The 14,690-nt window shown below is 42.5% G+C and overlaps 1 protein-coding gene across 1 annotated transcript in view; it reads left to right on the forward strand.

Annotated features, from left to right (window-relative positions):
• NIPAL2 (NIPA like domain containing 2) overlaps nucleotides 1–14,690 on the forward strand; it is a 66,343-nt gene that overhangs the window by 25,988 nt on the left and 25,665 nt on the right. Inside the window, exons 3-4 of the mRNA XM_084619136.1 lie at nucleotides 96–267; nucleotides 13,558–13,617. Of these exons, the coding sequence (XP_084475262.1) occupies nucleotides 96–267; nucleotides 13,558–13,617 (232 nt within the window). The remainder of the gene's footprint in view (nucleotides 1–95; nucleotides 268–13,557; nucleotides 13,618–14,690) is intronic.

Below are 14,690 nucleotides of genomic sequence, written 5' to 3' on the forward strand. Positions count from 1 at the left end.
TGCAGTTGACAGGCCCCCTAATTATTCAAATTTCATTCTATGTATTAACACAATGAAAGCTTCTTTTTCATCTGTTCCTAATAATTAACTTCCAGAAATATGCTCATCTCCGCCTGGCATGCCAAGCAAATGAAAAGCCCTATTACACAAGCAAGCTGTGGTGGTGTGGAATTATCCTCATGGGGCTCGGAGAGCTGGGGAATGCTGCAGCTTATGGATTTGCTCCAGCCGCCCTTATAGCTCCATTAGGATGTGTATCCGTCATAGGTGAGCTGGTTTTCCATGTTTTATTTATGTAGATATTTTACTAAACAGTTGTTAGTGAGAAGTATAAGAAAAATACAAGAGGAATTGCAGAGAGAAGAGAGAATTTGGGGGGAAGTAGTGCTATTACAGTCTGGAAGTGAATGAATCATACAATTGAATAGGATGGAAATTTAAAGTAAACTCCTATTCAATGCAAAAGAGCCCATATTAATCTATCCCATAGTTTGGCTTAGTGCTCTAGGATACTTCTATGTAGAACTGCAGTACGTGTTGGGTCAATATCCAGTTGTTTGAGGTACCCCACAATGGGTCCTGAGCCAAGGCCCATTGACATGGACAGAAGTCATTCCTTTGACTTTGGTGAGCTTTGGATTGAGCCTTTTGTGCTTACATACTTTTCTCTGTCTTATACAGTTGCCTCTCACCATGGCATCAGCTGGCTTTCCCATGCTGTCCCTTGCCCATCACCATCCTCCATGCAGACTTATGCATGGCCTCCACACCAACCCTTTCTGGCACTCCCTTCTCCCTCTGCCCTATGCTCTACTGTTGGCTCCACAAGCACAGCTGCACTAGGAAGCTTAAACAGTGCTGAGTGGCTCTCCTGAGCCCTTGTACCATAGTGAATGCCACTGTGTGCGTTTGCACCAAGTTGTGCTTTTCCTCAGATTAGCGTCTTTGGTTCCTTCTCTCTTTTGGGAAGTTTATTAAGTGCATAAACTGTTCTACCGCCTCTGATAAGAGGCCTATGTGATTAGAGAGGCCTACAAAATTCCAGAAACCTTTACTTTGTTCTGGGGCACTGCTAATGCTGCCATCTTGTGCTTGCATAGGACAAATCAACAGACCTTTCAAGTAATTATTTATATCATGGCCCTTATTTTATTATGTCTTATTCCATATTTAGAGCCTTTTATTAATGCATTTAAGCACCCAATCACTACAGGGACAAAACCTTTTCATAATTTTAGTTATGGTGGTGGTATTTCATTTATATTCTGTTTCTTCTTTTCTGGGGAAATTTATTTTTAAACAGTTTTGTCTCATCTGTACCAGTGGAGATTACAGTAGATACGCTAGCATAGCACAGAAGCTGCAGAAATAGGAATTGACTGGTGCAGCTGCATCCCTTAGCAACGTTGCTTCACATGCAAAACTGAAGCATCCAGTGCAGCCGTATCAGAATCCAGATACACCGGAGTTCATCTTGACACCAGAAACAGCATGTATTTCATGGACTGTCCCTTTCTATCAGTTTTCCTCCTAGAATAAACACTTCTGAAAATGATACTGCATCCTGGAGTCTTTCTTCAGACTCTTTTTCCCTGCAGACTTCCTGGCTGTAGTGGAAGGTTTCATTTATGCGCGTGCATGTGAGGGGTGGGTGGGTGTGCAAGAAGGGAAGGTGCAGGCAGCTTACTGTGCCCTTTAACATTAAAATGTCCCTGAGTTTTGGCATCAAGTCCAACTGTACATCAGAACGCACAGTCCTTGGAAGGATTTATCATACAAGGAAATGAAATATTTACCTGAGGGTCAAACAATATGTTGGGCTGACACATACATATGGGCTTTGTAGTGGCAATAGTAATAACTTCAGCAATTGCAAATCTTGCCAGTTCCAGATGTACTGGAAATCCAAAGAAGCATTGTTCAGATAAAAATCAGTATTAAAAAACTACCCAGCAACCCATTCAATTTTAAAAAGTGGGTTTTTTTTAAATTTCTTCATTCTACTTTATATTGTGTTTGCTTTTTGCACTTTATTCAGTTTGGACAGCAAAACTAGATCTGGTCAATTTCACGTTCTTTGTATCTTTCTCTCCACCTAGGTTTGCAGAGAAATCTTTTCATTAAACCATCTGTCTCTCTTGCTTCTCCTGCTCCTCCTACTCTCCAAAAATCATGGAAAACATTTCCATAAACATTACATTATTCTCCCTGCCCTGCCTCTCACTGTCTTTTTAACCAAACCAAAATTTGGTTTTAAAATATGAATATCCCTACAACACTTTATATTCCATTCCCTTCTACCCACTCTGAATATCATTTTCTTAAGCAATGTAGAACTATAAAATTATACATTGTCCAGCAAACACATTCATCTAGCAGTTCTGTACCTTACTCTGCTTGTTTCTCCAGTACTTAGTTTGTACACAAATTTGTACACTATTTTAGTTAGATAACCTCTCAACAATGTTAAAGAAAGGAAAGTAAACTGCAAATGTCAAGAAAGAAGAAATAAACTACCAGATTCAGTGTGCTGATGAAGTCAACACCTCCAGTAATATTTCCTACCACAAGATGTTTTCTTACTGAAACTACAGCCATGGAAACAGTATTTTGTGAAGTTTAGGCCCTCCTTTTGAGCTGTGATGGACTGATCAAGTCAAATATCGCCTTCTGCTAATAACTGGGCAAAAGTAACTTCTAGAGCAGGTCTTCTAATAGAAGAAATATTTTTCTCATTACATTTCAGCTAGTTCAGGGGGGAGGGGGTCACACCCAAGCTGGCTTCAATTTTGCACTGAAGTTGAATGTGCTTCTTTCCATAGATCATAGTTCAGTGTTAAGATTGAGAAATTAAGCACTCAAAAGTAAAATTTCTTAAATTTATTTGAACAGACAACCTTACCTCTGCCCTCTTTGTGCATATTTTTCAAAATATCATCCCTCTGTCATGAATCTGTCAAATAAGACAATCTGGCATTTCTTATTTTCTTACAGTACTTATAATGGACCTGCTCCTAGGATTGGATACGCTGTGTGTTACCATGCTGTACTATATATATTACAGATTATACATTTAAAGTGATGATATGAATATTTTGTTTTCAATTAAAGTGAAAACTCTGTGTCTGATCCTATGAGGTGGTGACATTAGTGAGTTTTATAGAGGGCATCCAGCACTGTGAAGATGTGGGCCAGAAATTTGGCCTATAATAGTAATTTTTTAAAAAATAGATTCAATCCAAGAAGACCAGACCATGTTTTTGAGTGACACAGTGGGAATATTCTTTGAACAGTTGTAATGATGTGAGCTCTTACATCTGTCCAGAGTATTAAATAGTTTGAGCTGACAGCTGTTCTCTTCTCCAAGGAAAGAAAACAGTACATTTTTAATAATGTATTTTTAAAAATAGATCTTAAAATAGCATTTTTATGTTTTTAAACATTCAAAATAGTGTTTACATTCATAGAATCATAGAATATCCGGGTTGGAAGGGACCTCAGGAGGTCATCTAGTCCAACCCCCTGCTCAAAGCAGGACCGATCCCCAATTAAATCATCCCAGCCAGGGCTTTGTGAAGCCTGACCTAAAAAACTTCTAAGGAAGGAGATTCCACCACCTCCCTAGGTAACGCATTCCAGTGCTTCACTACTCTCCTAGTGAAAATTTTTTTCCTAATATCCAACCTAAATCTCCCCACTGCAACTTGAGACCATTACTCCTTGTTCTGTCATCTGCTACCACTGAGAACAGTCTAGAGCCATCCTCTTTGGAACCCCCTTTCAGGTAGTTGAAAGCAGCTATCAAATCCCCCCTCATTCTTCTCTTCCACAGACTAAACATCCCCAGTTCCCTCAGCCTCTCCTCATAAGTCATGTGCTCCAGTCCCCTAATCATTTTTGTTGCCCTCCTCTGGACTCTTTCCAATTTTTCCACATCCTTCTTGTAGTGTGGGACCCAAAACTGGACACAGTACTCCAGATGAGGCCTCACCAGTGTCGAATAGAGGGGAATGATCACGTCCCTCGATCTGCTGGCTATGCCCCTACTTATACAACCCAAAATGCCATTGGCCTTCTTGGCAACAAGGGCACACTGTTGACTCATATCCAGCTTCTCGTCCACTGTAACCCCTAGGTCCTTTTCTGCAGAACTGCTGCTGAGCCATTCGGTCCCTAGTCTATAGCGGTGCATGGGATTCTTCCATCCTAAGTGCAGGACTCTGCACTTGTCCTTGTTGAGCCTCATCAGATTTCTTTTGGCCCAATCCTCCAATTTGTCTAGGTCCCTCTGTATCCTATCCCTACCCTCCAGCATATCTACCTCTCCTCCCAGTTTAGTGTCATCTGCAAACTTGCTGAGGGTGCAATTCACACCATTCTCCAGATCATTTATGAAGATATTGAACAAAACCGGCCCCAGGACCGACCCTTGGGGCACTCTACTTGATACCGGCTGCCAACTAGACATGGAGCCATTAATCACGACCTATTGAGCCCGACAATCTAGCTAACTTTCTATCCACCTTATAGTCCATTCATCCAGCCCATACTTCCTTAACTTGCTGGCAAGAATACTGCAGGAGACCATGTCAAAAGCTTTGCTAAAGTCAAGGAACAACACGTCCACCGCTTTCCCCTCATCCACAGAGCCTTTATCTCCTCATAGAAGGCAATTAGATTAGTCAAGCATGACTTGCCCTTGGTGAATCCATGCTGACTGTTCCTGATCACTTTACTTTCCGCTAAGTGCTTCAGAACTGATTCCTTCAGGACCTGCTCCATGATTTTTCCAGGGACTGAGGTGAGGCTGACTGGCCTGTAGTTCCCAGGATCCTCCTTCTTCCCTTTTTTAAAGATGGGCACTACATTAGCCTTTTTCCAGTCGTCTGGGACTTCCCCTGATCACCATGAGTTTTCAAAGATAATGGCCAATGGCTCTGCAATCACATCCGCCAACTCCTTTAGCACTCTTGGATGTGACGCATCCGGCCCTATGGGTTTATGCACGTCCAGCTTTTCTAAATAGTCCCGAACCACTTCTTTCTCCACAGAGGGCTGGTCACCTCCTCCCCATGCTTTGCTGCCCCGTGCAATAGTCTGGGAGGTGACCTTGTTTGTGAAGACAGAGGCAAAAAAAGCATTGAGTACATTGGTTTTTTGCACATCCTCTGTCACTAGGTTGCCTCCCTCATTCAGTAAGGGGCCCACACTTTCCTTGACTTTCTTCTTGTTGCTAACATACTTGAAGAAACCCTTCTTGTTACTCTTAACATCTCTTGCTAGCTACAACTCCAGGTGTGATTTGGCCTTCCTGATTTCACTCCTGCATGCCCGAGCAATATTTTTATACTCATCCCTGGTCATTTGTCCAATCTTCCACTTCTTGTAAGCTTCTTTTTTGAGTTCAAGATCAGCAAGGATTTCACTGTTAAGCCAAGCTGGTTGCCTGCCATATTTACTATTCTTTCTACGCATCAGGATGGTTTGTCCCTGTAACTTCAATAAGGCTTCTTTAAAATACAGCCAGCTCTCCTGGACTCCTTTCCCCCTCATGTTATTCTCCCAGGGGATCCTGCCCATCAGTTCCCTGAGGGAGTCAAAGTCTGCTTTTCTGAAGTCCAGGGTCCATATTCTGCTGCTTTCCTTTCTTCCTTGTGTCAGGATCCTGAACTTGACCGTCTCATGGTCACTGCCTCCCAGGTTCCTATCCACTTTTGCTTCCCCTACTAATTCTTCCTGGTTTGTGAGCAGCAGGTCAAGAAGTGCTCTGCCCCTAGTTGGTTTCTCCAGCACTTGCACCAGGAAATTGTCCCCTATATTTTCCAAAACTTCCTGGATTGTCTGTGCACCGCTGTATTGCTCTCCCAGCAGATATCAGGATGATTGAAGTCTCCCATGAGAACCAGGGCCTGCGATCTAGTAACTTCTGTGAGTTGCTGAAAGAAAGCCTCGTCCACCTCATCCCACTGGTCCGGTGGTCTATAGTAGACTCCCACCATGACATCACCCTTGTTGCTCACACTTCTAAACTTAATCCAGAGACTCTCAGGTTTTTCTGCAGTTTCATACTTGAGCTCTGAGCAGTCATACTGCTCCCTTACATACAGTGCAACTCTCCCACCTTTTCTGCCCTGTCTGTCCTTCCTGAACAGCTTATATCCATCCATGACAGTACTCCAGTCATGTGAGTTATCCCACCAAGTCTCTGTTATTCCAATCACATCATAATTCCTTGACTTTGCCAGCACTTCTAGTTCTCCCTGCTTGTTTCCCAGGCTTCGTGCATTTGTGTATAGGCACTTGAGATAACCCGCTGATCACCCCTCTTTCTCAGTATGAGGCAGGAGCCCTCCCCTCTCATGTGCTCCTGCTCGTGCTTCCTCCCAGTATCCCACTTCCCCACTTACCTCACTTACTTTGGTCTCCTTACCCCAGTGAACCTAGTTTAAAGCCCTCCTCACTAGGTTAGCCAGCCTGCTTGCAAAGATTTATAACAGGTGATTCTTATTTCTTCTTCAGGCTTTCAATAAATTGGCAGGAAATAAGGAGAGAGCTGTGATATCAGAGGCCATCTTTTATACAGTTCTTATCACTCTATGAAAAATTGGTTTTATGCATAATCCACTAAGATTGGCATTGCTGAGATGCTTTTGCATTCTCATATATCCATTCCCAAATGGCTTTGGGTCAAGAAGTTTGTTCTGATACTTTAAAGATGATATAGTTGAAAAGCAGTTCTTTGGGGGAATGGTTCTCAGACATTTTCGCAGAGTGGAACTATGTTGCATGGTCCACCTCCTCTCCCGTTCGTTATTATGTAACATCCCTGTGATAAATGAGGACCTGTGGTTCTGAGAACTCAGCTAAGAGCAGCCCTGAAATAAGTCTCCAGAAAGTTTTATTTCAGAATTTTTTTTAAATGCATTTATTCTTCTCATTCTAAAAGAACACATAGCTGGATGTTATAGTTTTCTGTGTAGTCTTCTTTCTTTCTTTCTTTCTTTCTTTCTTATTCAGCATCTTGAATTAACTAAGATTTACAGTTCTCTGTTGATACCAGCCTCCAATATTTTGGTTACTTTTTTGATGGAAGAAGAAGCTAGATATGGAAAAGACCTTTTTCTGACATCTTGTCCACCATCTTTCCCTTTCTGCCTCTGCCACTCAGTCATCCTTGACGTGCCACATCTTCAGTGTGTAATGGATAGGAAAAGGTCACTATTTGAACGACTTACTTTTGTAATTCCTCCCTTTCTTTTGTGTTCAGGACAACATTAATATCTATCTTGCATGATAAAAATAGGCTTGATTGGCCAATTAACTGTTATGCACTTCTTCTTACACTTCTTGGGTAGAATGGCACTGACACTAAGAAATTACATCTAACTTCTTGTTTAATTTTGTGTATGCATGCAATCATTGTTTCATTTTCTTCCTTTTGTGATATGTCTTGACACAGGGAGAGATCCAGGGCTTTATCTAATCTGTCTAGCCAAGTGTACATAAGAGCATCCATCACCATAGTATCTAAGTATCCCTCATCAAAATGAATCATAATAGGTCAGTAGTCTAATTTTTCTCCCTGTTCCTAGTTATTCACTAGCTCCATTCATGGAGTGGCATATTTTAGGGACATAGGCTGATGCAGTGGAGGTTAAAGAATGACTCTGTAGCCATTCTATGACCTGGGGAGAAAAATTCTTTTCCTATAGGCCTCCAGGAGAGATACCCTTTGCAGTATCTAAAGTCAGTGCTGGATGAAAAGATTTAGGACTTATTTATTCAAGAGGTTGAACAAGACCAAAAGTAGTGTTTTCACCATTAAAAAACAATGAAGAAAGTTGGTCCCTCTGCAGTGTTTGAAACTTAAACACTGTGGCACTAAGAACCTGAAGACAGATCCTCAACTGGTGTAAATTATCATAGCTCTACTGACTTCAATGGGACTATGACAATTTACATTAGCTGAGGTTCTGCCTCTTGAAAATGAAATTGACAGAAGGGCTTAAATAATGCCAGGTAAACATTCTTTCACATTTCATCTAAATTGTTGTTAGTGATGTTGCAAAATATACAGTTTTAAGTTATTCCCCCTTAAATAATGGATGTGATCTTGTGCTTGCTCTAACCAGGCTTAATAGACAGAGAGTATGAGTCAGAACTTCACTTCTGTGTCACACATTACCAGAAAGATATTGACAAGTGGGAGAGATTTCACAGCAGAGCAACAAAAACTGTGTGTGGGTGTGTGTGATCTATTTAAAAAAATAAGTAAATGAGCTAGTCTCAGATATGAAAAAGGGATCTGGAAGGACGGTTTACAAATATTTGAAAGTTATAAACGTACAGAAGAGAGAGGAATTATTAAGGGTAATACATGGGAATATAAATCGGAGTAATAGGATGAAATTTAGAAAGGGATAAGATTAATAAATGGGAAACACCTTACCAATGAAATATTACACTGTGGAATAGTTTCTAAGTGGAAAAAGTGGTGGAAATCTCATCACTTGGATCTTTTAAGGTTAAATTGGTCAAAACACTAGAAAAAGTACTGTAGGGATCAATCCTGCATTGACAGAGGGATGGATTGAATATTCTAATATGTGTTTTTTGTCACCAGCTTCTGTGACTGTGATTCTATATTACTCCTTTTTAAAAGAAAAACAAAAATAAACCTAATTATACACTCCATATCTGTGAGACGACAGTTGTTTTTCAATCACTGCTCGAACTATTAATTGTTTATTAGTGATAGACATCAAATTTAAAATGATTCTCCATTTCTACTTGTGCCACAGAAATTGAGGATAACCAGACACAGAAAAAATCCTGGGGAAAATCAGCAACGGTCTAAACTAATGAATGTAGTGCTCTACATTTCTTCCTCGTTAAATGTCTAATTGTACATCATGCAGAATAAAGAGTCTTCCAAACATTTCTTTCAGGGAACTGGAATTTGTGTGGTGTAGCACTACACTGATAATGAATACAAAACAGCCTATATTATGTTGATGCATGAAAGACAAGGTTGTTTCAACAGAACAATTAAGCCCCTGAATGAAGATTTTTTTTCTTTTGTATGCAGTAGTTTTTGCCTAGCATGACTGTGATACTGCAGCAAATCATAAGTCTTGCAGCGCAATAGTAACTTGTTTTTGAAGACTCAGTCTTGGGTTTTTCATGCCTTTAGAAAGTGCCCATATTTTCCATGGGGTCTATCTTCTCCGTTTTGTATGTAGCTCCTACCAATGTCTAACCCAGGGTAGAACGGAGCTCAAAGACTTCTTTAGATATATAATTTTAAATCAATGAGCTCTTGCTTTGTCCAGGCCAAATTTTACTAGGTGCTGAGCATTAGGACAAAGTCTTCAAAAGTGCCTAACGGGTCCTGCAATCAGGAGGTATGATTGCAGTATGTGTTGATGTACCCAAGCTAGCTTTGATCTAGCTAGATCAAAACTAGCTTAAATAACAATAGCTGTGTGATGTAGTGGCAGCATGGATGGCAACTGTTCAAGTAGGTACCCTGAGTCTTGGGCGGGCATGGCTGGCCTGTGGAGCCACCATACTGCCGCAGATTCATTGCTATTTTTATATGAGTTAGCTAGATCAAAATGAGCCCAGGTACGTCTGGATATGCTGCAGTCATACCTGCTGATTGCAGTGAGACATATCCTCAGTGGAATTCTCACAATGCCATGACCCCAGGAGTTGGGGCTTTAAGAAAAACACCAAAATTTATAAAACTCATGATAAAATTGCAAGAACTGGCAACTCTCCATCTGAGTAGTCCCACTGATGTCAATAGGAGTACTTATGTGCATAAAGTTACTCATGTGTGTTTGAAGAATCAGGGCTTAAAATTTATTATCCTCCCCTGGTGTTGGAGACCCTCTGTTCCCCATTCACTTTCATGGGAATTGAGGGCATTTGGCATCTTCCAAGCGGTACTCAGTACCTTGCAGGGGTAGATCACAAATCTTTTTGTTCTTTCATTTAACATATTGATTAACTTCTATGACAAGATCACAGGCTCAAAAAACCCCTTCTATTACAGAAGCGTCAGTTCATTAAGCAATGGTTCTTTGTTGTTATAGCAACTGTCTAGGTAGATGGCCTGATATGAAATTTGAAAGAGCTGTGATTGCAGGGAGAGAAAGAGAGCAGTAATTCAGTTTCTGAGGGTGGGGGGGGCGTCCCCCATCCACACCTCCCCCCATCTTTTTTTTTTTTTTTTGGTTCGTTGGTTGGCTCTGGTTTTACAAGGTGTTGCTTGGATACCAGTGTGTTTTTGTTCACCAAAGCTGTCATCTTAGTCTTGTGCAAAGGAAGCATAATCAGCTAAGTAGCTACATCTTCGAGATGCACTTTCAGAAATAGTTTCTTTTCTCATTATTAATGGTTTAGCTAGACCTCCATAACTCTTCGTATCCTTTACATTTAAGCTGTTTAGAAAAATGTTGTGTTTCTGGTGGGAGACTTTCTGCGGAATGGGTGAGTGCTGAATGCTGATTGTCTTGTCTATCTCCTGAGGTTCATGGAGACCTCACACTGATTTTTTTTAACAAGTGTTTTGCAACTCAAGAAATCATTTGTCCCCTCTTTGTCACATGTGTTGCTCTCCCCCAGGCAGCAGGTCACAGGCTGGATATTTTTTCCCTTGTCTTATGCATTTGAGCACATGCAGATATTGCATTTTACAGCCATGAGGACAAGCACTATAGCAGAAACAATGATACTACTTTGCATTTCTTCAGCCAAAGACTGTGCGGTGTTTTGCAAATGCTCAAAATATGCTTGGCAGCTAGACACAGGTGCTTTGTTTTGTCATCCGTGAAATGGAGATACTGAGGCAGAGAAGTCAGCAATGAGAGGTTAAGTGATTTGTCCAACAGTCAAACACGAAGTTCATGGCATAGCCAGGAATAGAGCCCAGTGTTCGAGAACAACAGAACAATAGAACAATCCTGTGTTCGAGGCACAAGATCATCCTTCCATCCCCTCCCTCTGTAATCATTCTTGGAATTTACAAGTGAGCTCGTATTCCATCTTTCTCCTCCTTATTTCACCTCTGCCTCCTTCTCTCCTCAAGTCCCTTTCTCTCTCTCTCTCATTCTTTCTCTTAAATGAGAGGTTTCCATTAAGTTCTCGCCTCCATAGCTCCCGCTTCCCCAACAGTGTACTAGAATAGAACCCCCTTCCTGGGATGTCAACAATTTCATGCTGTTCCTGGCCTTGACTCATCCAGCCATGGTCCCTGCCACTGCTTCTTCCCTGAACTGCTCACCTACTGCCACTTCCCCACATGAAGCAGGACTGGAAGTAGGCATCGGGGGAAGAGAGATAAAATGAGAGAGTTGGCCAGGGAAAGGAGTTGGGTCTCAGAAAAAAGGATGTGGTTGCCCTGAGTTGCGACTAACTTCTCCCAATACTCCTGACTTTGCCTTCCTCTCAGAAGCCTTAAGGTCCTCCCTGCTACTCATCACAGGGACCCTTAGAAGACCTTAAAAAAGCGCCTAGTCCTGCAGGTGTGTTACATGTTAATTTTCAAATTTCAGAAAATCACAACGAGTCTCCTAGTCAGTAGTGCAGATTAGAAAGTTTGTCCTGTAATTTGCATGTATATAGTGGCTTTTGTCCACAGATTTCAAGGTACTTCTGCAAATACTGTGTACTTTAAGGAAGTGTTATCATACCACTGTACAGATGAATAAAGAGAAGCCCAGAGAGATTCAGAGTTATGCATGGCCATGAAGTGGGAACAGCTGGGCATAGAGCCAGTCTACTACACCTGGGGGGATTCTGTGCCACTGCACATGTGCAAAATTAATGTGCCCCACAGATTTTTTTGCTTCTCTGAAGAAAAATGACTTTCTGACAGGGAAGCAAAGGGAAGCTGCAAGAGCAGTCACACACCACTCCCTAGCTGCACAGCTATATCATTCAGGCACCGGGAGCAGCTGACAGAGAGGTAAATCACCGCAGGGCTGGGGGCACCCAGCCAGTGACTCCTACTTTGAGCTGGGATCAGCTGCTAGTCCCACCTGGGCTGGAGGCAGGAGAGGATGGGACTTCCTCTTCCCCTACAAGGAGTGGCTGCGGTTGTGTCAGACCCGCCCCCAGAAACCTCCTCCAGCTGCAGGAAGCTCAGCATCCTCCCCTGCTTCCTGGCCCCATCACTCCTCAGCAGTGAGGGGTGGGGGTCACTGTAAAGGCAGCTGTCCCCCCATCTGCCCAACCCCCATGCATCTGGACCTCCCAAAACCAGATGCCCCCACCAAGCCTCACCCTGTACATCCAGAACCCACCTAACCCTCCATACCCAAACCCCACTCCACTGAACCTCAACCCCTACATCTGGAGCCCCCCCGCAACCAGACCCCCTGCCTCCAGCCCCCACAGAGTTCACTGATGGAACCCAGACCATGCCCCACTGAGCTCCCTGTACTCAAGCTCCCATCCTGATGAGCCCACCTCCCTGCACCACCCTGAGCCCCCACATCCAGACCCCCAAGCCACTGACCCCCAACTAACTGCACCCAGACCCCCACTCCACCAAGCCCCACTCCCCCAGCACTCAGACCCCTCTGCTGAGCCACACCCACTTTCACCTGGAAGCTTTTGCAGAGTCCCATTGCCCCTGCACCTGGAACCCCCCCAACGAGCCTCTGTGCATCCAGAGCCCTCCACACCTAGACCCCTCCCCCCACTGAACTGCCTGCACCCAGATTGTCCCAGACAGAATCCTCTCACCCCACACTTGGATCCCCCGACACAGACCCCCTCCACACTTGGATTCTGCCTGGTTGAGCCTGCCTCCCCCATACCTGGTGTGCCTGGTGCAGCGGGGCAAGGCCTCAGGGTGTTTCTGGGGCAGGCACAGGCCTTGTGCTGTGTCAGGGTTGGGTGCAGCCTCACCACTGAGTCCATGTCCCTGGGGTGGGGGATGGATCAGGCTGCAGGGTGATCTCCCACCTTCGTACAGCCAGTGGCCTGTGCTCCTCACTGCCATCTAGAGCCTCTTCATTTATTTATTGACAAATAAAGCTTGCAGAATTTTAAAATGCGTGCAGAATTTTTAATTTTTTGGCGCAGAAGGCCCTCAGGAGTACTCTACATTCAGTTTTTGTGCTGCTTGAATTTTTTCTGATGAAGCTATAGTGATATATAAGCAATGTCCACATTTGGGTGTCGCAATGCTTGAACTGCACCTGTTTCAAATGGATACAGTTAAAATGGTACAAAACCTATGTGTAGACCAGCCCTAAAGACGGAATTCTGCCTTCAGTTACACCAGAACAAAAATGGAGGCTCTTCCAAAGTCAATGGAGTTAATCTGAATTTACACCTACAACATACACCATTGTAAGTGACAGCTCAGTTTGATTTCAGAAGTCCATGTTCCCAGTCCCTTGATCATACAACCACTGCACTGAGCCTCAATATCTGCATGACAAAGCATACTGCAGCCATCACAGCAGTTATTATGTGTTTTATGCCTGGCCCATCCCATTTTAATACAGTGCTGTATAAATCTATATATTTTTTCCCCAGGTAGTGCGTTTATTTCTGTCTTATTCCTAAAAGAAACCGTGAGGGCTGCTGCTATGTTAGGTAAGTAAGCAGTTGCTAACACAAGCATGCATGGTTCCATATGCTTAGCAAAGTGGAACTCTCAAATTCAAACACCCCCACTTGCCCCAGAAAATGTTTAAAATCGGGCCCAAGTCACAATGTGAAGGAAAACCTTTGGGCTGTCAAGCGATTAAAAAAATTAATCGCAATTAATGGCGTGATAAAAAATACTGATCGTGATTAATGCTGTTAATAATAGAATGCCATTTATTTAAATATTTTTGGATATTTTCTACATTTTCAGATATATTGATTTCAGTTACAACACAAAATACAAAGTGGACAGTGCTCACTTTATTTTTATTACAAATATTTGCCCTGTAAAAAACAAAAGAAATAGTATTTTTCAATTCACCTAATACAAGTACTGTCCTGCAATCTCTTTATCATGAAAGTTACATGAAACTTACAAATGTAGAATTATGTACAAAATACCCTGCATGCAAAAATAAAACAATGTAAAACTTTAAAGCCTACATGTTCAATCAGTCCTATTTTTTGTTCAGCCAATCACTCAGACAAACAAGTTTGTTTACATTTTCGGAAGATAATGCTGCCCACTTCTTGTTTAAATGTCACCTGAAAGTTAGAACAGGCGTTTGAATGGCACTGTTGTAGCCGGCGTTGCAAGATATTTACATGCTAGATGCGCTAAAGATTCATATGTCCCTTGATGTTTCAACCACCATTCCAGAGGGCATGCGTCCATGCTGATGACGAGTTCTGCTCAATAAGGATCGAAAGCAGGGCAGACCAGCACATGTTCATTTTCCTCATCTGAGTCAGGTGCCACCAGCAGAAGGTTTATTTTCTTTTTTTGGTGGTTTGGGTTCTGTAGTTTCCACATTGCTCTTTTAAGACTTTTGAAAGCCTGCTCCACACCTCGTCCCTCTCAGATTTTGGAAGGCACTTCAGATTCTTCAACCTTGGGTCGAGTGCTGTAGCTATCTTTAGAAATTTCACATTGGTATTTTCTTTGCATTTTGTCAAATTTGCAGTGAAAGTGTTCTTAAAATGAACAACATGTGCTGGATCATCTTCCGAGACTGCTA

The sequence above is a fragment of the Lepidochelys olivacea genome (assembly GCF_965140295.1).
Source record: "Lepidochelys olivacea isolate rLepOli2 genome assembly, chromosome: 2".
NCBI lineage: Eukaryota > Metazoa > Chordata > Testudines > Cheloniidae > Lepidochelys > Lepidochelys olivacea.